Source organism: Engystomops pustulosus, chromosome 2, assembly GCF_040894005.1.
Source record: "Engystomops pustulosus chromosome 2, aEngPut4.maternal, whole genome shotgun sequence".
NCBI lineage: Eukaryota > Metazoa > Chordata > Amphibia > Anura > Leptodactylidae > Engystomops > Engystomops pustulosus.
Window position 1 is genome coordinate 7,977,783 of NC_092412.1, and position 26,486 is coordinate 8,004,268.

The 26,486-nt window shown below is 45.9% G+C and overlaps 1 protein-coding gene across 1 annotated transcript in view; it reads left to right on the forward strand.

Moving 5' to 3' along the window:
• The first annotated feature begins 597 nt into the window (after positions 1-597).
• LOC140116861 (uncharacterized) overlaps positions 598-26,486 on the forward strand; it is an 81,053-nt gene continuing 55,164 nt past the window's right edge. Inside the window, exons 1-2 of the mRNA XM_072133296.1 lie at positions 598-1,255; positions 1,369-2,237. Of these exons, the coding sequence (XP_071989397.1) occupies positions 1,171-1,255; positions 1,369-2,237 (954 nt within the window). The 5' untranslated portion in view covers positions 598-1,170. The remainder of the gene's footprint in view (positions 1,256-1,368; positions 2,238-26,486) is intronic.

Here is a 26,486-nt window from a genome sequence, read left to right on the forward strand (position 1 = left end):
GTTAAAATTTTTCTTAATTGATTTGTTACTATTATTTTTCGAAGTCGCTGTAGTTTCTCGTGCTCCTGCCTAATCTCGGGGGCAGAACTGGGTCTCCGCTTCTCAGAGAAGGACTGAGACCCGAGGAGAAGGCAGAGGAGGTTTATGAGCGACTATTCCTTCCTCTCTCCTCACTGCATGCAGGAGCCGGCACTGCCGCCAGCTTTACAGACTGAGCAGTCACGTCTGAGCCGGCAGGTCTGCAGGGGTTAATCAGAGCTGCTGGGTCTGATCAGACATTACCCCCCATAGGGGGTCGTTTCTCTATGGAACTAGGGCTCTTATAGATGCCCCACTTACAGGGCATGAAAAAAATGAAAAAAAAATATATATATAAAAAAAGGAAAAAATGTCCCCTGGGGTCTTTTATGACTGTGTAAAAGAAGTAAACACACACATATATGTAAATATATAAATATACATTAAATCATTCTCACTAAAATTGTATAGGAAGGGGGAAGTGTTTATGCTTCTATATTGTATAATATTAATAAAATGACATGAAAAGTCACAAAGTCCAACGTCATAACTCTGCCCCTCCATTGTATGCCCGGAGCCGTCCTGGAGAATTCCCAAATCAACCAGCCATAAACTTCCTGTAAGATGTTCCTCCAAATATGATTCAGCCCTTAATCATCAATGATCCACCAGGGATCCGGGAGAAGGACAGAGAGCAGATGGCGGCCAGGATCCTGGAGCTCACCCTGGAGATGATCTCCTTGATAACCGGAGAGGTGAGAGTCTCCCAGGACACGGCTCTTATCTCTAGGAATAACAGCGGGAAATGACTGGAGAGGTGAAGGATTCTTAGGATCTATGTAGTGATCAGTGTCTCCCCATACACAGGATTACACAGTAGTGAAGAAGTCGTCTGGTGAGTGTGTGACCCCCCGTGTGTCAGGAGGATGGACCCAGAGCCCCATCACCGAGCCTCCACCTCATTCACTGATACATGAGCAGAAGATCCTAGAACTTACCTCCAGGATCACTGAGCTGCTGAGCGGAGAGGTGAGCGCTGCCGGGAATGCTGGGACATTGTACAATAACACAAGGGAGGGGTCTGGGTGATGACTGTGTCATTGTGGGTGTCAGGTTCCTATAAGGTGTCAGGACGTCACTGTCTATTTCTCCATGGAGGAGTGGGAGTATATAGAAGGACACAAGGACCAGTACAAGGACATCATGATGGAGGACCACCAGCCCCTCACATCACCAGGTAAGAGGAGACCTTCCTGATTATAGAGGACAGAGCAGGTGTGAGGTCACCTCCTCCATCATCTCATCATCACATATAGACAATGTATCAGTCACTGTGTATATTTCCTATAGATGGATCCAGTCAGAGAAATCCACCAGAGAGATGTCCCAGTCCTGGAGATTCCCGGGATATTACACAGGAACCAGAGAGATGTCCCAGTCCTGGAGATTCCCAAGATATTACACAGGAACCGGAGAGATGTCCCAGTCCTGGAGATTCCCGAGATATTACACAGGAACCAGAGAGATGTCCCCGTCCTGGAGATTCCCGAGATATTACACAGGAACCAGAGAGATGTCCCAGTCCTGGAGATTCCCGGGATATTACACAGGATCCAGAGAGATGTCCCAGTCCTGGAGATTCCCGGGATATTACACAGGAACCAGAGAGATGTCCCAGTCCTGGAGATTCCCGGGATATTACACAGGAACCAGAGAGATGTCCCCGTCCTGGAGATTCCCGAGATATTACACAGGAACCAGAGAGATGTCCCAGTCCTGGAGATTCCCGGGATATTACACAGGAACCAGAGAGATGTCCCAGTCCTGGAGATTCTTGGGATATTACACAGGAACCAGAGAGATGTCCCAGTCCTGGAGATTCCCGAGATATTACACAGGAACCAGAGAGATGTCCCAGTCCTGGAGATTCCCGAGATATTACACAGGAACCAGAGAGATGTCCCAGTCCTGGAGATTCCTGGGATATTACACAGGATCCAGAGAGATGTCCCAGTCCTGGAGATTCCCGAGATATTACACAGGAACCAGAGAGATGTCCCAGTCCTGGAGATTCCCGAGATATTACACAGGAACCAGAGAGATGTCCCAGTCCTGAAGATTCCCGAGATATTACACAGGAACCAGAGAGATGTCCCAGTCCTCTATATTTCCTTGTTGTGAAAGAGGAACCGGAGGAGAATGTCCCACTGGATCATCAGGTAGATGGAGCTGAGATTCCGGTCTAGAAAAGTCTACATTTATCTCCCAGAGAATGGACTGTGATCCAGTAGTAGCAGCAATTTGTCAGCTATTCATCAGTTTCTGGTATATATACATTTTAAAGAAACTTGGCTAAAATACAGTATAACATTATCACATATATAACACATAAAGCACATAGTTGATCCTGTAATAAACGACCTTAGAAGAAATCCAGACCATTGGTTCGGGCTCAGGGACAAGGAGCGGTAGGTTCTATCTGATAATGTGTTCAGATATGGGGTTTTTTATACTATATATCTTTCATTTTATAATAATGCAGATTCCAGTGACTAGACGTTTATGTTCGCTCCGTGTATATGACAGTAACACTTGTGACAAGGAAGCCCCCAATCATGGATATAAAATAATAATCCGGGATTCCATTTTTGTTTTTCTGCTTTATGTTTTGCAGGAGGAAACATATGAGCTGGAAATAACAAATCATCTGGAAAATCCCCAATTAGAGTCGGTGGAAGGTGAGAAACTTCATAAATCTTGTATGGGAAACTTTCCAGTAACAGACGTATCCACGTGAGGGAGGTGCTGGACTCCTTCGCTTCGTAGAGTCTTCTGAGACCCCGGTGTTTCCTTTTTCCTTCGAAGGTTCATCTCGGGTACACGAGTGATGACCTCAACATCAAGGCCAAGTCCGAATCCACGGGGCAGAAACTTGAAGCCCAAAATTATCTGTACATAATCAATAATGTATCTCATAATAGAATTATTAGATGTGCTCGATGTCTTTGTATGTGGTTGACTCCATCGTTACTGACATCAGGGGTTTTTTTGGGGGGTTTTTTGTGTAAGAGAGAAAAAGCGACTCTATTGGAATGTTTTTGTATTTTGTTCTAGTTATTTTACGAACTCCATATAAATGTACTTTAATATATTTTTTATCCAGATCAAATAATGACAAGAGAACCCCATGGATGTCGCTGTTTATCTCCACGTACTGAAGTAGAAGATAATCAGTCACACATTGAGCTGGACAGAACCGGACGTAGAATGGATAAAATCTCGAAATGTTCTGAATGTGAGATATCTTTCACAGGAAAATTGGGTCTTGTTCAACATGAGAGAAGCCACACTGGAGAGAAGTCATTTGTTTGTTCCAATCGTGGGGAATGTTTTCCTACAGAATCCATTTTTGTTGAGCATCGGAGGAATCATACAAAAAATAAGCTATTCTCATGCTCTGAATGTGGGAAATGTTTTACCCAAAAATCAAGTCTTACAGTTCACCGAAGAATTCACACAGGGGAGAAACCGTTTTCATGTTTGGAATGTGGGAACCACTTTCTGCTTAAAGCTCAGCTTAAGAAACACCAGAGAACTCACACAGGGGAGAAGCCGTATTCATGTTCACAATGCGGGAAAACGTTTTCACTTCATACTCATCTTCAGGTACACCAGAGAAGTCACACAGGGGAGAGGCCATATCCATGTACAGAATGTGGGAAATGTTTTTCATGTCAAGCTCAGCTTCAGGCACATCGAAGAACTCACACAGGAGAGAAGCCCTTTTCATGTTCAGAATGTGTGAAATGTTTTACATCTAAAGCTCAACTTCAGGAACATCAGAGAACTCACACAGGGAAGAAGCCATATTCATGTTCAGAGTGTGAAAAATGTTTTTTGTCCAAAACTCACCTTAGGAGACATTGGAGAACTCACACAGGGGAGAAACCGTTTATATGTTCAGAATGTGGGAAATGTTTTTCGTTTAAAATTCAACTTCAGGTCCACCAGAGAACTCACACATTTGTATGCACTGAATGTGGAAAATGCTATACCCATAAATCAGATCTTGTTAAACATCGGAAAGTTCATACAAGAGGGAAGGCATTTACACACCATGATGCTTGAATTTGGGAAATGTGTTAAGAATAAGGTTAATCTTGAGTGAAAACATAGAGGTCACGCATTGGAGAAGCCTTCATAACATTCAGTTTAGTAGGAACTTGCTTGGCGCGGAGCTTCCATCGTAGAACCTGTGGCTTCAGGGTATTTTCTTGTCTATAATTCTGATAGCTCGGTTGGCTAAGTCCAAAAGTATACAAAAATGTTTCTATTTGACCCCCACGTTGATCAGCAAATTACTCCTGACAAGCTTACTATCTGCCAAACCAAAGAGAGTGATGGAATAATTATTAGACCAGGTCATCATTTTGTTGCGGGATCTTGAAACCTCTACTGATCAGCAGACTGAGGTCCTATTAAAGGGAACCTGTCACCAGGAGAGCCATTTTTAGCCCTCCCCCAGTCCCCACAGAGCATAGTACACACTGCCAAAGTGTTTTTGTATTAAAAATTGGTTTTACAGAAAAAAAAGATCTGTTATATTGCACCTTTCATTAGCATCTGCTGTGTGACTAGGCAGTTGCCAAATGGGAGGAGCTGGAAAGGAGCAGTTCCCCCCCACCCTTGGGAAACAGCTCCTCCATGTGACCTTTTCAAATATATGAAAACACCCATCACTGGGCTTAGTGACGCCCCCTGCTCCTCTACAGCCAATCCCGAGTGAGGGGAGTTATTCATATATTTGAAAAGGTGTTTCCCAAGGGCGCGGGGGGAACTGCTCCTTTCTAGCTCCTCCCAAAAGGCACTGCCTAGTCACACAGCAGATGCTAATGAAAGGTACAATATAACATAGCTTTTTTTTCTGTAAAACCAATTTTTTATACAAAAACACTTTGGCAGTGTATGTACTATGCTCTGTGGGGACTGGGGGAGGGCTAAAAATGGCTCTCCTGGTGACAGGTTCCCTTTAATGCTATGTCCTTGTCTACCAGGGATGGCCAACTCGATTGTTACATGATTGGGGGTTTTTTCTTTTGTATTTTTTGTCTCGTTGTGATTCTTATACCAGTCACGTCGTCTTCCACATTGTTGGGTTTGGGTAAAGATATTGTTGATGCCCAGAGATTGTTACCAGAATCTTCATATATCAAAATATTCATTTTGCAATACAAAGTTCATGAGTCTTATCTCACTCTGACAAGTTCTGGAATGATCTCGTTTGTCACTTATGATCTCGGACAGAACATTTTTGGAGGGTTGAAGCAATGAAGCGGCGGGTGGTCTCACATTAGTGGGTTTTTTTTCTCATCAGTGACTTTTCACTGAATCCATTTTGTCCTATGGACACGTACAGATCGGTTTTCTCTTCCCGGCTTCGGGGATTTGTCGCTGCGTTACTGAAGCGTTCTTTTCTCACTTTGGTTTTTTTCCACAGTTAATCCTAAAGTTTCGACAAACCTTCAGCATAATGTGGCCGACTGTGGAATGTTCTTTAACCCCATAGCGCAATAAGACGCATCCTTTTGGCCTCACGGGCTGAGCCCTCTTCATACTCACCGGGCGCTTGCTTCACAATGAAGCAAACGCCCGTCGCTAACACCGATCGCGGGTGTTAACCTTGTGATTGCCGGTGGCATAAACGAGCCGGCTGTGCTTGGGCGCCGCCATCTTAGCTCTGATTGTCACTTCCCGTGACCTCATCGGGGAGAGGCGATCCGTTGCCACGACAGCCTCGGGTCACACAAAGATCAGAGGTTATCATGATCTAGACTATCTATTACAATGTGCAAGTTGCACATTGTAATAGATGGTATGCAAAGTCCCCATATACTGCCATACAGTAGTATGGCAGTATATGGTAGGATCAATCAGACAACCTAGGGTCAAAGTACCCTAGGGAGTCTGAAAAATAGTAAAAAATTATAATTATAAAAAAGTTTTAAAAAATTAATTATATTTAAAAAAAAATTAAATCCCCCCCTTTCCTTAGAACTGATATAAATAAACAGTAAAAATCATAAACACATTAGGTGTCGCCGTGTCCAAAAATGGCCGATCTATCAAAATATAATAACGGTTTTTCACTGTGTCCCAAAGTCACTAATGGCACTTTTTTGCCATTTTGAAAAATATTAAAAATTCAATAAAAAGTGATCAAAAGTTTGTACAGTTCTAAAAATAGAACAATTGAAAATGTCATTTGGGGCGCACAGTGAAAGCTGTACAATCCAAGCCCACAAGAAATGGCACAAATGTGTTTTTTCATCTTTTTCACTGCATTCAGAATTTTTTTTCCAGCTTCCCAGTACACGGCATAGAATAGTAAATACCGTCACTATGAAGTGCAATTTGTTACGCAGAAAACAAGTCGTCACACAGCTCTGTACATGGAAAAATAATAAAGCTATAGTTTTTTGAAGGTGGGGGGTGAAAAATAAAGATGCAAAAAAGAAAAAGGGCCTGGTCCTTAAGGGGTTAATAAATCGTTTCAGGTTACCAACACTAAAGCAGAGCGATATTTTTAAAATGCAAAAATAGACAATAAAATGGGACCTCAGGACTCTGTGATAGTTGCGGAAGAAGAAGTGTTTGGAATTTTTTTAAGGAATCGGCTTTTTATTTTTTATATAATTTTTTATATATCTGGTCTGTCACTTACTCAGGTTCAATGAGAAACAAGAGGACACAAAACGTGTTTTTCTAGTAGATTTTTTTTATTTATCTTTTTCTAGTAGAATTATTGAACACCTTCAGGACACAAGCCTATTCTTCAGACCTGACATGTATCATTTTGTTTGATAATAACTTCAGAACACATTGGGGGTCATTTACTAAGGGCCCGATTTGCGCTTTCCCGACGTGTTACCCGAATATTTCCGATTTGCGCCAATTTCCCCTGAATTGCCCCGGGATTTTGGCGCACGCGATCGGATTGTGGCGCATCGGCGCTGGCATGCACACCACAGAAATCGGGGGGCGTGGCCGAACGAAAACCCGACGTGTCACGAAAATTGCACCTACCTTCACTCAGCCCGGCTCGGTATATTCCAGTGCGTTCCGATGCTCTTCAGCACAGCAGCGCCACCTGGTGGACGGCGGAGGAACTACCTTAGTGAATCCCGGCCAGACCCGAATCCAGCGCAGAGAACGCGCTGCTGGATCGCGAATGGACCGGGTAAGTAAATCTGCCACATTAACTTATCTATGTTATTTTGAGATTGTTTGTTTGTTTTTTCATGACACATTGGGGCAGATTTACTTACCCGGTCCATTCGCGATCCAGCGGCGCTTTCTCTGCGGTGGATTCGGGTCCGGCCGGGATTCACTAAGGTAGTTCCTCCGCCGTCCACCAGGTGGCACTGCTGCGCTGAAGAGCATCGGAACGCACTGGAGTTCACCGAGTCGGGCTGAATGAAGGTAAGTGCAAGCTCCGCGACAGATTTTTTTTAAAAAATGCGGCGGTTTTTCCGAATACGTCGGGTTTTCGTTCGGCCACGTCCCCCGCTTTCTGTCGCGTGCATGCCGGTGCCGATGCGCCACTATCCGATCGCGTGCGCCAAAATCCCGGGACAATTCTGCTGCCGTGACTAGTATGGGATGTGCTCGCGCCCTCTTCACCCTTGTGGAACAGTAAGTCTCGTTATGCCAAGTCGGTGACTTGTTGCCGGGTCTTGCAGTAAGTGATAAAGGAATTATACAATGCAGTTTGTACTAAATGCACTGCAAACTTTTTGTACCAAGTGCCGGACTTGCGAATCACATTATATGGTCGTAGCATTTGATTGGCTAGATCACCCCTCCCATGTGTTGGCTGTAACATTTGATCGGCTAGATCACCCCTCCCATGTGTTGGCTGTAGCATTTGATCGGCTAGATCACCCCTCCCATGTGTTGGCTGTAGCATTTGATCGGCTAGATCACCCCTCCCATGTGTTGGCTGTAGCATTTGATTGGCTAGATCATCCCCTCCCATGTGTTGGCTGTAGTCCTGTATGCACCAGCGTGAGGACTGTGCCGTTGGTTCCTCTAACAGAGACCGGGGCCGTAATCTGCATGGATAGATGTGAGGACAAACATCTCTCTTGTCGTTAGATTTTGTCAGCATGATGTTACTCTGACACGAGGACTTGCTTTCACCCCGTCTCAATTTAAGGTCCACCAGATTTTTTGGGAGGCCTCTTTGATTCCTCCTTATTGTTCCCCAGGCCACTGACAGAGAGGGACACTTGTATAGAAATTACCTATGTAAAGGTGACAGGGGGAATAAAAGATCCCACACAATTTTACCGCTTGTGGTTCGGACAGGGGGGGCACTCAGATGGACGGATCTGGGAGTCCTTTCCCTCATAGATACGGAATGTGTAGGTGTATCCGCTTTCACTCTCACAGAGCTTGTAAACTTTGATCCCGTATCGAGCTCTTTTGCTTGGAAAATATTGCCGAAATTTAAGCCTCTCTCTAAAAAGTACAAGTGACTCGTCCATGGCCATATTTTTATGTGGGGTGTAAGCCTCCATAAATTTCTCATTAAAACGAGTCACTACTGGCCTAATTTTGTACAATCGGTCTTGGGCCCGGTCACCAGCAGCAGGACACGGTCTTGGGGCATGGTCACCAGCAGCAGGACACGGTCTTGGGCCCGGTCACCAGCAGCAGGACACGGTCTTGGACATGGTCACCAGCAGCAGGACACGGTCTTGGACATGGTCACCAGCAGCAGGACACGGTCTTGGGCCCGGTCACCAGCAGCAGGACACGGTCTTGGGCCCGGTCACCAGCAGCAGGACACGGTCTTGGGCCCGGTCACCAGCAGCAGGACACGGTCTTGGGCCCGGTCACCAGCAGCAGGACACGGTCTTGGGCCCGGTCACCAGCAGCAGGACACGGTCTTGGGCCATGGTCACCAGCAGCAGGACACGGTCTTGGGCCATGGTCACCAGCAGCAGGACACTGACTATGATCGCTGTAATGCAGAAATTTTAACAGCGCCTCAAAGCGTGGTCTTGTCATTACAGCCCTTGACATTGGTGTGTGGTATAAAACATCACTGGACCGGTATGACCGGATGTGTGGCTTTTTAACAAGTCCCATATTAAGAAAGAGCCCCCAGAATTTTTTTTATTCTGCGGCATTAGTGGGGTGACAACTCTGGCTTCTAGCAGAATAAGGTGTGGGGTGAGCGGCCAGAAACTGCTCTGCATACAGATTAGGTCTACAAATTCCTCTGTAAAAAATTTTTTTAAAAAATCAAGTTCCCTGTACCCATCTGTATTAATATTTATTCCTGGGTTGGAAGTGAATGCTGGAATTTGGGGAGAAAACATATTTGGGGGCTCCCAGCCTGGGTCACGTGACTGCTCTTCACTACTGCGCCTTTGTGAGGGCTCGTCACTGTCCCTGGAGGAGGACATTAGAAAGTTTCTTCATCACTTGCAGTGTCTGTATCTCAACACATGAAGGCACAGGCCTCATCCGCAGAATACACCCGTTTAGCCATGCTAGAAACTATATTTTTTTTTGTTAGTTTTTTTTAGTTTTTTAGTATTTTTTTATTTTATGGTAAAACAAAAAAATGAAACGTCAGCGCAGGAAGGGAAACAAACGCTGAAGGTCTTGTAGGCGTAAGTATATGTAATAACGTACGATTTTATATACTGCTTTTGTGTATACATTATATATCCCTAATCACTAGTCCTGATCACTAGTCCTGATCACTATCCCTAATCACTATCCCTGATCACTATCCCTAATCACTGGCCCTAATCACTAGCCCTAATCACTAGCCCTGATCACTAGCCCTGATCACTACCCCTAATCACTAGCCCTAATCACTAGCCCTGATCACTAGCCCTAATGACTATCCCTAATCACTATCCCTAATGACTAGCCCTAATCACTATCCCTAATCACTAGCCCTAATCACTAGCCCTGATCACTACCCCTAATCACTAGCCTTAATTACTAGCCCTGATCACTAGCCCTAATGACTAGCCCTAATCACTAGCCCTAATCACTAGCCCTAATCACTAGCCCTGATCACTATCCCTAATCACTATCCCTAATCACTAGCCCTAATCACTATCCCTGATCACTAGCCCTAATCACTATCCCTAATCACTATCCCTAATCACTAGCCCTGATCACTATCCCTGATCACTATCCCTAATCACTATCCCTGATCACTAGCCCTAATCACTAGCCCTAATCACTAGCCCTGATCACTATCCCTAATCACTAGCCCTAATCACTAGCCCTGATCACTAGCCCTAATCACTAGCCCTAATCACTAGCCCTAATCACTAGCCCTAATCACTATCCTTATTACTAGCCCTAATCACTAGCCCTAATCACTATCCCTGATCACTATCCCTAATCACTAGCCCTGATCACTATCCCTAATCACTAGCCCTGATCACTAGCCCTAATCACTAGCCCTAATCACTAGTCCTAATCACTATCCCTGATCACTATCCCTGATCACTATCCCTAATCACTAGCCCTGATCACTAGCCCTGATCACTATCCCTAATCACTAGCCCTAATCACTATCCCTAATCACTATCCCTAATCACTAGCCCTGATCACTAGCCCTAATCACTATCCCTGATCACTATCCTTATTACTAGCCCTAATCACTATCCCTGATCACTATCCCTGATCACTATCCCTAATCACTAGCCCTGATCACTATCCCTAATCACTAGCCCTGATCACTATCCCTGATCACTATCCCTAATCACTATCCCTAATCACTAGCCCTGATCACTAGCCCTGATCACTAGCCCTGATCACTAGCCCTAATCACTAGCCCTGATCACTAGCCCTGATCACTAGCCCTAATCACTAGCCCTAATCACTATCCCTGATCACTAGCCCTAATGACTAGCCCTAATCACTATCCCTAATCACTAGCCCTAATCACTAGCCCTGATCACTAGCCCTAATCACTATCCCTAATCACTAGCCCTAATCACTATCCCTAATCACTAGCCCTGATCACTAGCCCTAATGACTAGCCCTAATCACTAGCCCTAATCACTAGCCCTAATCACTAGCCCTGATCACTATCCCTAATCACTATCCCTGATCACTAGCCCTAATCACTATCCCTAATCACTAGCCCTGATCACTAGCCCTGATCACTAGCCCTAATCACTATCCCTGATCACTAGCCCTAATCACTAGCCCTAATCACTAGCCCTAATCACTAGCCCTGATCACTAGCCCTAATCACTAGCCCTAATCACTAGCCCTAATCACTAGCCCTGATCACTATCCCTGATCACTATCCCTGATCACTATCCTTATTACTAGCCCTAATCACTAGCCCTAATCACTAGCCCTGATCACTAGCCCTGATCACTATCCCTAATCACTATCCCTAATCACTAGCCCTAATCACTAGCCCTAATCACTAGCCCTGATCACTATCCCTAATCACTATCCCTGATCACTATCCCTGATCACTATCCTTATTACTAGCCCTAATCACTAGCCCTGATCACTATCCCTAATCACTAGCCCTGATCACTATCCCTAATCACTGGCCCTGATCACTAGCCCTGATCATTATCCCTGATCACTAGCCCTAATCACTAGCCCTAATCACTAGCCCTAATCACTATCCTTATTACTAGCCCTAATCACTAGCCCTAATCACTATCCTTATTACTAGCCCTAATCACTAGCCCTAATCACTATCCGTGATCACTATCCCTAATCACTATCCCTGATCACTATCCCTAATCACTAGCCCTGATCACTAGCCCTGATCACTATCCCTAATCACTAGCCCTAATCACTATCCCTGATCACTATCCCTAATCACTAGCCCTGATCACTAGCCCTAATCACTAGCCCTAATCACTATCCCTGATCACTATCCCTGATCACTATCCCTGATCACTATCCCTAATCACTAGCCCTAATCGCTGACCCTAATCACTATCCCTGATCACTATCCCTAATCACTATCCCTGATCACTATCCCTGATCACTATCCTTATTACTAGCCCTAATCACTAGCCCTGATCACTATCCCTAATCACTAGCCCTGATCACTATCCCTAATCACTGGCCCTGATCACTAGCCCTGATCACTATCCCTGATCACTAGCCCTAATCACTAGCCCTAATCACTAGCCCTAATCACTATCCTTATTACTAGCCCTAATCACTATCCTTATTACTAGCCCTAATCACTAGCCCTAATCACTATCCGTGATCACTATCCCTAATCACTATCCCTGATCACTATCCCTAATCACTAGCCCTGATCACTAGCCCTGATCACTATCCCTAATCACTAGCCCTAATCACTATCCCTGATCACTATCCCTAATCACTAGCCCTGATCACTAGCCCTAATCACTAGCCCTAATCACTATCCCTGATCACTATCCCTGATCACTATCCCTGATCACTATCCCTGATCACTATCCCTAATCACTAGCCCTAATCGCTGACCCTAATCACTATCCCTGATCACTATCCCTAATCACTAGCCCTGATCACTAGCCCTAATCACTAGCCCTGATCACTATCCCTAATCACTATCCCTAATCACTATCCCTAATCACTAGCCCTGATCACTAGCCCTAATCACTAGCCCTAATCACTAGCCCTAATCACTATCCCTAATCACTAGCCCTGATCACTAGCCCTAATCACTAGCCCTAATCACTAGCCCTAATCACTAGCCCTAATCACTAGCCCTAATCACTAGCCCTGATCACTAGCCCTAATCACTTCCTGCGAAAGTCATCCTCTTGTGTACAATTTCTTTTTACCCGGATAAACTGTCCCACAGGAATGCCCACTTCCACAACTTTCACGCTAGCAAAACCAGGGGGATCAAGGTAATTGGCCTAGACATGGTACATACCAATGTGAGAGGAGGAGACATAACTTCTGAGCTTTTGAGGTGGGAGGCCCGTTGGACAGGCCCGGCGCCAGCACCCGGCTAACCCGGGCAAGTGCCGGGGCCCCGGGGTACTGGAGGGGCCCACGGATCTCCCCGGGTCAGCAGGACATCTGCCCCGCTGCCCGGGAGATTCCTTTCCTCTCTCATTGCGATCTGTGTCCTCCGGACACAGATCGCAATGAGAGCATTTGCACTCACTGCTGAAGGCTGAAGGACCTTTGATGATGTCATGGTCACATGACATGCCGGGGAAAGCAGTAACAACACGGAGAGAGAGCTGCATCAGGTGAGGGGGAGACATGACAGGGGCCAGGGAGGGGGTCAGTGTGTATACAGGAGGGGGCAGTGTGTATACAGGAGAGGGTCAGTGTGTATACAGGAGGGGGCAGTGTGTATACAGGAGGGGGCAGTGTGTATACAGGAGAGGGTCAGTGTGTATACAGAAGGGGTCAGTGTGTATACAGGAGGGGGTCAGTGTGTATACAGGAGGGGGTCAGTGTGTATACAGGAGGGGGTCAGTGTGTATACAGGAGGGGGTCAGTGTGTATACAGGAGGGGGTCAGTGTGTATACAGGACAGGGTCAGTGTGTATACAGGAGGGGGCAGTGTGTATACAGGAGGGGGTCAGTGTGTATACAGAAGGGGGCAGTGTGTATACAGGAGGGGGTCAGTGTGTATACAGGAGGGGGTCAGTGTGTATACAGGAGGGGGTCAGTGTGTATACAGGAGAGGGTCAGTGTGTATACAGGAGGGGGCAGTGTGTATACAGGAGGGGGTCAGTGTGTATACAGGAGGGGGTCAGTGTGTATACAGGAGGGGGTCAGTGTGTATACAGGAGGGGGCAGTGTGTATACAGGAGGGGGTCAGTGTGTATACAGGAGAGGGTCAGTGTGTATACAGGAGGGGGTCAGTGTGTATACAGGAGGGGGCAGTGTGTATACAGGAGGGGGGGCAGTGTGTATACAGGAGGGGGGGCAGTGTGTATACAGGAGGGGGGGCAGTGTGTATACAGGAGGGGGGCAGTGTGTATACAGGAGAGGGTCAGTGTGTATACAGGAGGGGGCAGTGTGTATACAGGAGGGGGTCAGTGTGTATACAGGAGGGGGTCAGTGTGTATACAGGAGGGGGCAGTGTGTATACAGGAGGGGGTCAGTGTGTATACAGGAGAGGGTCAGTGTGTATACAGGAGGGGGCAGTGTGTATACAGGAGGGGGTCAGTGTGTATACAGGAGAGGGTCAGTGTGTATACAGGAGGGGGTCAGTGTGTATACAGGAGGGGTCAGTGTGTATACAGGAGGGGGTCAGTGTGTATACAGGAGGGGGTCAGTGTGTATACAGGAGAGGGTCAGTGTGTATACAGGAGGGGGTCAGTGTGTATACAGGAGGGGGCAGTGTGTATACAGGAGGGGGGGCAGTGTGTATACAGGAGGGGGCAGTGTGTATACAGGAGGGGGGGCAGTGTGTATACAGGAGGGGGGGCAGTGTGTATACAGGAGGGGGGGCAGTGTGTATACAGGAAGGGGGGCAGTGTGTATACAGGAGGGGGGCAGTGTGTATACAGGAGGGGGCAGTGTGTATACAGGAGGGGGCAGTGTGTATACAGGAGGGGGGCAGTGTGTATACAGGAGGGGGCAGTGTGTATACAGGGGGAGGGGAGGAATGTGTACACGGGGATGGGGGGGGCAGTGTGACTACTGGAGGGCGGCCCATAAAGGGGCCCACTAGGGCTCTGTCGCCCAGGGGCCCACTAAAACCTGGAGCCGGCCCTGCCGTTGGATATACCAATTGGGCACCCGAGCACCCGAGGGCATCAATGAGGATTTGTTGTTTACAGGCTACTACAAACGTTAACGAGGACATTTACGTTATCCTCTCCAGACGAAGGACACCAAAAAGCATCCACGATCAATGTGATACTCCGTGGTAAGTTTAAATACCTACCCCATGCACCCCACACATCATTCACTATTCACTCCCTCATCCGCTTTTTCCATCTCTCACCTCTCTCTTTTCTTCTTTCACCATCGGTACATATGGTACCCTTACACTTTTTATTTTCACGGGTCTTACACCTTTTTCCTTTGGGTTATTCACCCCTTGTAGCTTGGGACTCTTATGGCCCCCCTATCACTTACACAGTCACTTTCCCTTGTCACTTTTTCCCCACTCATTTGTTGTACACTGAATTAATTCTTGTCCACATTTTCTCGAATTTAGTACTAACCATTACCATGTGACCATTCAACCCGATGTGCCTCGCAGTGACCGACAAAGCCCCTCCTCCTATCACTGAGAAGGATCTACTGTTTGGAAGCAGCCTTCTCAGAACTATAAAAAGAAGACAAATTATAACAACAGGAGGACGACAAAGGGGTCTCTGACCCACATGGACTGTTGTTACTTTCATCCATCCCTTCTTCATCATGGACCTATGACCTATACCCTTCAGGACTTTTTACCATACTTAACCTACTACAATTGTTTTACAATTTATGTTCATACCCACTGAACACAGGTTTGTTCATTCGTGTGATAACTATATCGTGGTTTGCTGTGGCTCCCCTACATACCCCCTTCTTTACCCTGTTGGTATCCCTTCATCCTCTCTTTTCAACCTTATATTTTTCATCCATTATTCTCTATGTATATCTTCAATAGACCAATATTTTGCAAACCATCTCCGATGGATACTATACTTTGATAAGCGTCATGTATTAACAACAATATACTATACCTCTCAAGTAGTGCAAGAATATGTGATCATTTTTGAATCCATACACTTGGACAATTTGCATTATATACCATGATAATATCTTACACTCACCTACGTGTGATTACTTACCTCTTAACATGTTGGCACTTTGGTGTTTCCGTCGTTCTGAGCTTTTCTACTTATATTTTTTAGGAATCTATTGCTTTTCAAGGGCTGTTTTTGTCTACTGCCCTTAGACAATGATATTTACCTGCTAACAAATATTTCTTCTGTCATCTACAGATTCTATCACTTGTAATCACTTGTTCTATTATCACACATACTACTATTATTTGTTCACAATAAATGGTTATAATATACACCATTTATTTTCTCAAAATACTTTTTTCATTGTGTCTAGATAGACTCATCGGTATTTACATCTTTTGATTCCATATATCTATTATTCATAATAATAATGTATATTCACCACATATTCTACTTGATGGCCGATGCTTCGCCGTTCGTCTCATGTAAACTATTTAGTGCCGCATAATAAAGTTTGGCTGCTACTCTCACTACTTTTAAATGTCAGTATCCTTTCTCATAAACACGCTGTCCACAGGGGGGGCTCCCTGTTTTTGCACATTTTTTACATACTAAAGGCAATCATTGTAAAAAATCTTTTTCACACTTCCAATAATACTATTCTCATGGTATCCTACGCAATAGCGCCTTCTTGCGCTTCTATCGTCAAGCGACCAATCTAACACTGTATGGTATCATTCGGTCACCTAGTAACCATATTTACCTTGATCATGTGACCTATCGCGATCATGTGACATGCTACTTCCGGTTTCCGTGATCATGTGACATGCTACTTCCGGTTTTCAGGGACATAATGTTGAACACATGTTTCTACAGCTGAGGGTGAGTGAAATGTAGGGGGTATATAAGGGGAGCCCAGCAACACAGGGGGCATATTTTACCCCTGAGGAAGTCTCCAGTTGGAGACGTAACGCGTGGGGAGCCCTCCACCTCCTGACCACTTTACCACCCCGTTTGTATGCTGCTATTTTACTGGCTTATTGCCAGGTTATCTGTATTTTGCACTAGGGTTTGCCTCCATTACCTGTATTGAATGTATACTATGATTGCATTGTAGGCATCCATTTACCTCGCATTTACCTCTATGGCAGCTTGATATATGCATTTGCACTTTATACCTGTTTTTTCAATACTTAGGGGTGGCTTGGGTATATTTTGCCCATTCAGGAGGTGTCTTGTTTCTGCACCAACTACAGTGCACAACATGGTAGATAATTGTATGTACTTCGGTACAATTTTAATTGATTTTAGATATGTGTTTGTGTTCAGTGTTTGATACAAATAAAAGTTGTTATGTTTTTCTGAACCCATTATGTCAGTGACACACTGCTTTTTCTGGCTTTTTGATTACTTGTTTTGAGTGTGTCGACCATTACTTTTACTTGGCGTTACACTTTGCTGTGCAAGGTTCATTTTTCTTTGATTAATCACTAGCCCTAATCACTAGTCCTGATCACTAGCCCTAATCACTAGCCCTGATCACTAGCCCTAATCACTAGTCCTGATCACTAGCCCTAATCACTAGTCCTGATCACTAGCCCTAATCACTAGTCCTGATCACTAGCACTGATCACTAGCCCTAATGACTAACCCTAATCACTAGTCCTGATCACTAACCCTAATAACTAGTCCTGATCACTAGCCCTGATCACTAACCCTAATCACTAGCCCTAATCACTAGCCCTAATCACTAGTCCTGATCACTAGCCCTAATCACTAGTCCTGATCACTAGCCCTAATCACTAGTCCTGATCACTAGCACTGATCACTAGCCCTAATGACTAACCCTAATCACTAGTCCTGATCACTAACCCTAATAACTAGTCCTGATCACTAGCCCTGATCACTAACCCTAATCACTAGCCCTAATCACTAGCCCTAATCACTAGCCCTAATCACTATCCCTGATCACTATCCCTAATCACTATCCCTAATCACTAGCCCTGATCACTATCCCTAATCACTAGCCCTAATCTCTAGCCCTGATCACTATCCCTAATCACTATCCCTAATCTCTAGCCCTGATCACTATCCCTGATCACTATCCCTAATCACTAGCCCTGATCACTAGCCCTAATGACTATCCCTGATCACTAGCCCTGATCACTATCCCTGATCACTAGCCCTAATGACTATCCCTGATCACTAGCCCTGATCACTATCCCTGATCACTAGCCCTAATGACTATCCCTGATCACTAGCCCTGATCACTATCCCTGATCACTAGCCCTAATCACTATCCCTGATCACTAGCCCTGATCACTATCCCTGATCACTAGCCCTAATCACTATCCCTGATCACTATCCCTGATCACTATCCCTGATCACTAGCCCTAATAACTATCCCTGATCACTAGCCCTGATCACTATCCCTGATCACTATCCCTGATCACTATCCCTGATCACTAGCCCTGATCACTAACCCTAATCACTAGCCCTAATCACTATCCCTGATCACTATCCCTAATCACTAGCCCTAATCACTATCCCTAATCACTAGCCCTGATCACTATCCCTGATCACTATCCCTGATCACTATCCCTGATCACTATCCCTGATCACTATCCCTAATCACTATCCCTAATCACTATCCCTGATCACTATCCCTAATCACTATCCCTGATCACTAGCCCTGATCACTATCCCTAATCACTAGCCCTCATCACTAGCCCTCATCACTAGCCCTGATCACTAGCCCTAATCACTAGCCCTAATCACTATCCCTAATAACTATCCCTGATCACTATCCCTGATCACTATCCCTGATCACTAGCTCTAATCACTAGCCCTGATCACTATCCCTAATCACTAGCCCTAATCACTAGCCCTAATCACTAGCCCTAATCACTAGCTCTAATCACTAGCCCTGATCAATATCCCTAATCACTAGCCCTAATCACTAGCCCTAATGACTATCCCTAATGACTATCCCTAATGACTAGCCCTAATCACTAGCCCTAATCACTAGCCCTGATCACTAGCCCTGATCACTAGCCCTGATCACTAGCCCTGATCACTAGCCCTATTCACTAGCCCTAATCACTAGTCCTGATCACTAGCCCTGATCACTAGCCCTGATCACTAGCCCTGATCACTAGCCCTAATCACTAGTCCTAATGACTATCCCTAATCACTAGCCCTAATCACTAGCCCTAATCACTAGCCCTGATCACTAGCCCTAATCACTAGTCCTGATCACTAGTCCTGATCACTAGTCCTGATCACTAGTCCTGATCACTATCCCTAATCACTATCCCTGATCACTAGCCCTGATCACTATCCCTGATCACTAGCCCTAATCACTAGTCCTGATCACTAGCCCTAATCACTAGCCCTAATCACTATCCCTAATGACTTTCCCTGATCACTATCCCTGATCACTAGTCCTGATCACTATCCCTAATCACTATCCCTGATCACTAGCCCTGATCACTATCCCTGATCACTATCCCTGATCACTAGCCCTAATCACTAGCCCTAATCACTAGCCCTAATCACTATCCCTAATGACTTTCCCTGATCACTAGCCCTAATCACTAGCCCTGATCACTATCCCTATTCACTATCCCTGATCACTATCCCTAATCACTAGCCCTGATCACTATCCCTAACCACTAGCCCTGATCACTATCCCTAATCACTATCCCTGATCACTATCCCTGATCACTATCCCTAATCACTAGCCCTAATCACTAGCCCTGATCACTATCCCTGATCACTAGCCCTGATCACTAGCCCTAATCACTAGCCCTGATCACTATCCCTAATCACTAGCCCTGATCACTAGCCATGATCACACACACAAAAAAAAAAATGAAAGCTCCGGCTGTCACACTGAATAAAGATGAGGAACAGGGGTGTGAAGGGGGTCGGATTGGGTTTTGGGGGGTATCTGTTTGTGAGGGGGCACTTTCCACACACTGAGGGGCAGAGCTTCGGTTTACGGCTCTGATCCTGTCACTTCTGTCACGAAATATGACAGAATCAGACCCGGGAACCAGCTCTCCCCTCCCTCCTTAACAGTGATTGGTCAGGCTGTATTCCCTGACCAATCACAGTGATCGTCGGGCAGGGACGGCTGTGATAGGTCCCTGGCCCGATGTCCGTGACGATCCGCTGTCGTTGACAGCTGTCGTCACGGACTTGTCACTATGTGTTGACACATGGTGACAGTTTCAATGTATGACGATATAGATCTTCTTTTTGCGCGAAGTACCCGCGGAAAAAGACGATCTATATCGTCATGCGTCGCTAACGTGATAATAAAATAAATGTTGTTGTTTTTTAGGTTTTGGCCCAAAAGGCAAGAAATGGAAAACTGTTACCGCAGGAATACCAAGGGGGATCCTTCAGGTATACTTGTGTGACTATGCACCTTTTTGAAGCAGAGTCCTGTCTGATACACTGTTGTTATGGCCTTGATATGTGCCGTTTCGTGTACACAGCTCCTCTGCAAAGCTACTTTCCCCCATTCCAGACCTTGTCTGTGGTCTTATCCTGCGGTCATTTGTTGTTTTCACCATTTTCTCCATGAAATAACTCCTAAAGGCGGAATCAGACTACACTTGTAATGTTTGTTGTCTGTTACTATGACAACACATACATAATGCATTAAATTTGGTGTTGTAAGAAGCTTTAAATTGATATTTAACACCACAAAATCCTCAGACTTAAGTTCACGTTTGAGCTTGTAAGAGTCAAGTTAAACTTCGCTACACACATAGGCTTGCACTGGAGCTGCATACACAAAACGGTGGTGTTTTATAGAAAAAATAACTTTTAGATGAGTGAAATTTTATAAACAGCTGTGGGAAAATGAAAGCTGAGTTCTGATTGGTTACCATGGGTAACTAGAACAGCTCTGCTCTAAGAGACTTCTGATAAATCTCCCCTAATATTTTGCTACCTACCTCCGTTTACTTACAGGTAAATCTATGAATGGGGTGATTTGGATTTACATAAATCTCACAGCATTAGGCAGCTGTGTGGCGGTATATGACTGTGTCTCTGTGGTTACAGACTACAAACAGTCCCTCAATGTAGTCGGATGGGTCGTGATGACTTCTCTCTGTACTTTTATGTTTCTGGACTGAATCTGTACCTGAAAAAACACATGAATGTGTAATCAGACAACATGGGGCTTGTTGGTAGTCTGTAACCATGGAGACGCATAGATCTGAATACACAAAACCAAAACTGGGTTGTTATTTTTTTTTTCGTTTTGTTTTTAAAGCTCTGGTGTCTGAGGTAAAACTGTTCTGGTCGCCCATGGAAACCAATCAGAGCTCAGCTTTCATTTTATTAACAGCTGTGGGAAAATGGAAGCTGAGCTCTGATTGGTTGCAATGGACAACTAGAACGGTTCTGCTGTCCGATGTTTCTGATAAATCTCCCCAAATGACTTCATTAAGTTCCGGACACTCGCTCTTCTCTTCCTGGACGGATTCTTTTCCATCTGTCCATTTAGGATGATGCCACACGCAGCGTTTTGAACGTGTTTCGGCCCGTTTTTATGCAGTCCGTCAAAAAAGCTATGCTTTTTGACCAGTTTGAATTAAGATAATCGGCCAAACCTGCTTAAAAAAGGACTGCCTAAAAACGGGCTAAAAACGCATTCAAAACGCCATGTGTGCCATCACCCTTATGGGGTGACAATGGACGCCCGGTTTTCTCGATGTGGCGCCACACCCGTCCTCAGGTCACATGTGGTATTGCAGCTCGGCTCCACTTTGAGTCATTACCAGAGATCACCTGTAGATAGACGCGGGGGCTGTTAATGGGGGAGGTGGGGTATTTAACACTGTCAGTCCGTCATTCATAAAGGCAGTCCCCGACTTACAGATGACCCCTAGTTACAAACAGACCTGTGGATGTTGGTAATTACCAGTGCTTTAGCCTACAATAAACAGCTATAACAGTTATCACAGGTGTCTGCAATGAAGCTTTATTAATTTGTCTTGGGCTACAATTATAAAACCTGTTTTGCCGTGTGATGGGGCTTTACCCAGCATGGAAATTGCTGCTGATTGAGTGAATCGCACAAGGAAGGAGCCGTGTGTTTTAGAAGAAGGTTCTGATACTTGTATTCCCTCTGCCATGTAGCTGTATGAGAGGTCCAACTCCTGCTGCAGAAAACATTCCCCAAACCATGACACTTCCTCCACCACACATCACTGACTTCTTTACACACTTTGGGTTCAGTCTTTACGAGTTTTTCGATGAACATAACATCCAACCTCCCACTATGGCTTAAGATGTCACAGTGATACAGAACCTCCCACCATGGCTGACAATGTCACAGTGATACAGAACCTCCCACTATCGCTGATGATGTCACAGTGACAAAGAACCTCCCACCATGGCTGACGATGTTACAGTGAAATAGAACCTCCCACTATGGCTGATGATGTCACAATGACATAGAACCTCCCACCATGGCTGATGATGTCACAGTGACATAGAACCTCCCACTATGGCTGATGATGTCACAATGACATAGAACCTCCCACCATGGCTGATGATGTCACAGTGACATAGAACCTCCCACTATGGCTGATGATGTCACAATGACATAGAACCTCCCACCATGGCTGATGATGTCACAGTGACATAGAACCTCCCACTATGGCTGATGATGTCACAATGACATAGAACCTCTCACCATGGCTGATAATGTCACAGTGAAATAGAACCTCCCACTATGGCTCACGATGTTACTGTGACATAGAACCTCCCACCATGGCTGACGATGTTACAGTGAAATAGAACCTCCCACTATGGCTGATGATGTCACAATGACATAGAACCTCCCACCATGGCTGATGATGTCACAGTGACATAGAACCTCCCACTATGGCTGATGATGTCACAATGACATAGAACCTCCCACCATGGCTGATGATGTCACAGTGACATAGAACCTCCCACCATGGCTGATGATGTCAAAGTGATACAGAACCTCCCACCATGGCTGACGATGTTACTTTGACATAGAACCTCCCACTATGGCTGATGATGTCAAAGTGATACAGAACCTCCCACCATGGCTGACGATGTTACATTGACATAGAACCTCCCACCATGGCTGACGATGTTAGAGTGACATAGAACCTCCCACCATGGCTGATGATGTCACAGTGACATAGAACCTCCCACCATGGCTGATGATGTCAAAGTGATACAGAACCTCCCACCATGGCTGACGATGTTACATTGAGATAGAACCTCCCACCATGGCTGATGATGTCAAAGTGATACAGAACCTCCCACCATGGCTGACGATGTTACATTGACATAGAACCTCCCACCATGGCTGACGATGTTAGAGTGACATAGAACCTCCCACTATGGCTGATGATGTCACAGTGAAATAGAACCTCCCACTATGGCTGATGATGTCAAAGTGATACAGAACCTCCCACCATGGCTGATGATGTCAAAGTGATACAGAACCTCCCACCATGGCTGATGATGTCAAAGTGATACAGAACCTCCCACCATGGCTGAAGATGTTACAGTGACATAGAACCTCCCACCATGGCTGACGATGTTACAGTGACATAGAACCTCCCACCATGGCTGACAATGTTACAGTTACATAGAACCTTCCACCATGGCTGACGATCTTACAGTGACATAGAACCTCTCACCATGGCTGATGATGTCACAATGACATAGAACCTCCCACCATGGCTGATGATGTCACAATGACATAGACCCGCCCACCATGGCTGATGATGTCACAATGCTATGTAGGTAACTGGCCAATCAGGATCAAGATAGCTTAGCCCCGCCCACTCACCAGGGTATAAAAGCCCGCGCGCAGTGCCCACCTGCTCATTCTCTCCTGAGCCATGGAGAGAGCAACATCTCCTACTAGCCTTATGGAGCAAGCCATCCTGGACGATTTTGACCAGATCCAGGAGCAACTCCAAGGCTTGGAGGATGCTATATACAATGAGTATAATGATGCAACATCTACCATTACAAGCCCTGTAGAGCCGCCCATCCTGGATGAAAACACCCAGGAGCAGCTCCAAGGCTTGGAGGATGCTATATACAATGAGTATAATGGTGCAACATCTACCATAACCAGCCCTGTAGAGCCGCCCATCCTGGATGAAAACACCCAGGAGCAGCTCCAAGGCTTGGAGGATACCATATACAATGAGTATAATGGTGCAACATCTACCATGACCAGCCCTGTAGAGCAGCACATCCTGGAGGAAAACACCCAGGAGCAGCTCCAAGGCTTGGATACCCTGTACACCCAGGACTGTGGTGCACAGGAGGAGGACAACCGACATGGAGGAAACCCACTGGAGAACATTAACACTGAGGATGGAGAACCAGAGGAAGAGAAGGAACCAGGGAAGAAGAAATCCAAGAGAGGTAAAAAGAGCAAGTTCTTAGCCTGGATCCTGAAACCTTGGAGATGGATCTCTAGTCTCAACCAAAGAGGAACCTACCACATCAAGGAAGACCCTGCTAGTGAGATCCCAGGACCCAGCCACATGGTGGACACCAGAGGTATGAGAAAATCCAGACCTGTGCAGGATGCCCGCCCTGACTCCAGCTCTCTAGACACTAACACACCAGAGGAGCTTCACAGGTCCTCACCAACATCTGAGAGCAGAAGCTGCCAGAACATAGGCAGTGACCACCGCTCTCTAGACCTAAACCCACCAGAGATGCTCCAAAGGTCTGTGTCATCATCTGAGAGCTGCGGTGGCCGGAACATCTCCATTGACCAAAGCTATGCAGACCCTGAGACAGGAGAGGAGCTCCGAAGGTCTGTGTCATCATCTAAAAGCAGAATGTTCTTTATAGGTGATCCGTCATCTAACAAAGATGGGGGGAACACTGCTAACACTTCGAGCAGAAACATTGCCAGAAAATCAAGACCTGTGCAGGATGCCCACCCTGACTCCAGCTCTCTAGACACTAACACACCAGAGGAGCTCCACAGGTTCTCACCAACATCTGAGAGCAGAAGCTGCCAGAACATAGGCAGTGACCACCGCTGTCTACACCTAAACCCACCAGAGATGCTCCAAAGGACTGTGTCATCATCTGAGAGCAGTGGGGGCTGGAAAATCTCCATTGACCAAAGCTACGCAGACCCTGAGACAGGAGAGGTGCTCCGAAGGTCTGTGTCATCATCTAAAAGCAGAATGTTCTTTATAGATGATCCGTCATCTAACAGAAAATCCAGACCTGTGCAGGATGCCCGACCTGTCTCCAGCTCTCTAGACACTAACACACCAGAGGAGCTCCGCAGGTCTGTGTCACCATCTAAAAGCAGAATGTTCTTTATAGATGATCCGTCATCTAACAGAAAATCCAGACCTGTGCAGGATGCCCGCCCTGACTCCAGCTCTCTAGACACTAACACACCAGAGGAGCTATGCATCATGCAGTCTATGTCATCATCTAAAAGCAGAAGGTGCCAGGACATTAAAACCACCAAAGCCGTAACCTCCGTGGAAGAAGCCAGCACTTCTGCAGGACCATCAGCTGCCACAGTGCCCTTATCACTTGGGTGCTTCAACTTCCACCAGAAACTGGGTCAAGGAGGCTTTGGAAATGTCTACTTTGCGACAGACAACTTCCTCAAAGAGCGTGTCGCCATCAAAGTGATGGACAAAGCGGTTTATACAACACATGGCTTCAGTCTTGTAGAGCATCAAATCCTCCAGATGTCACATGGAAGCCCGTATCTCATCCAAGGCCTGGCTGCTTTCCACACCAGGAACTTTGTCTATTACGTGATGGAACTGGCTGATAGAGGGGACTTGAATCATTTCTTCCGAGGACGTCGTCCTGACGTCGCAACTGTAAAATTCATCGCAGCAGAAGTGGTCTGTGGCGTAGAGTTCCTACACAAGCAAGGAATTCTCCATCGTGACCTAAAGCTAAATAACATACTCCTGACCACTGAAGGCCACATAAAAATCACTGACTTTGGCCTTGCTGTGACTGATGCATTCAATGGTATTAAAAGCCGTTGCAGAGGTCACCCAGGATATGCAGCCCCAGAACTGATTCTCGGCTTGCCCCATGGGAGAGGAGCTGACTACTTTGCCATTGGCATGATCCTCTACAGACTCCTCACATCACAGAGTGCATTCCCTGGAAATAATCGTAGAGAACGTGAGCACGCTGTCCTCCATCATACTCCAGTCTTCCCAGAGTCTCTAACTCCTGACCAAGTCAGCATCTTGGAAGGCCTGTTGTGTAAAGACCAGTACCAGCGCCTGGGAGTCAGTGGAGATGTCCGAACACATCCATTCTTCTCCGATATAAACTGGGAAGATGTGGAGGCCAGGAGAATGGAACCACCATTCATCCTGAAGAGACTCCGTCTTGACCTGAATACTGAAGAATCCCTGCACTACGCTGAACCAATCCTCAGAAGAAGAATCCCACAGAGGAAGTTTCATCAGTTCAGCTACGTATGTCCAGCATGGTCAAAGCAATATTATCCTATCATCACAGAGACCAGAGAGAGCTGGATCAGCAGACTCTTCAACAGTTTGTCATGCATAAAGTAGGAACTATGGTGAATATATAGACAGCTCCTTCCCTGATTCTCCAAGCAAGTCTCCGGCTACCTCCGTAGTACGACACCATTATTGGACTTTTATCCACCGGTCTTGTCCTCTTGAAGAGTAGCGTCCTGCT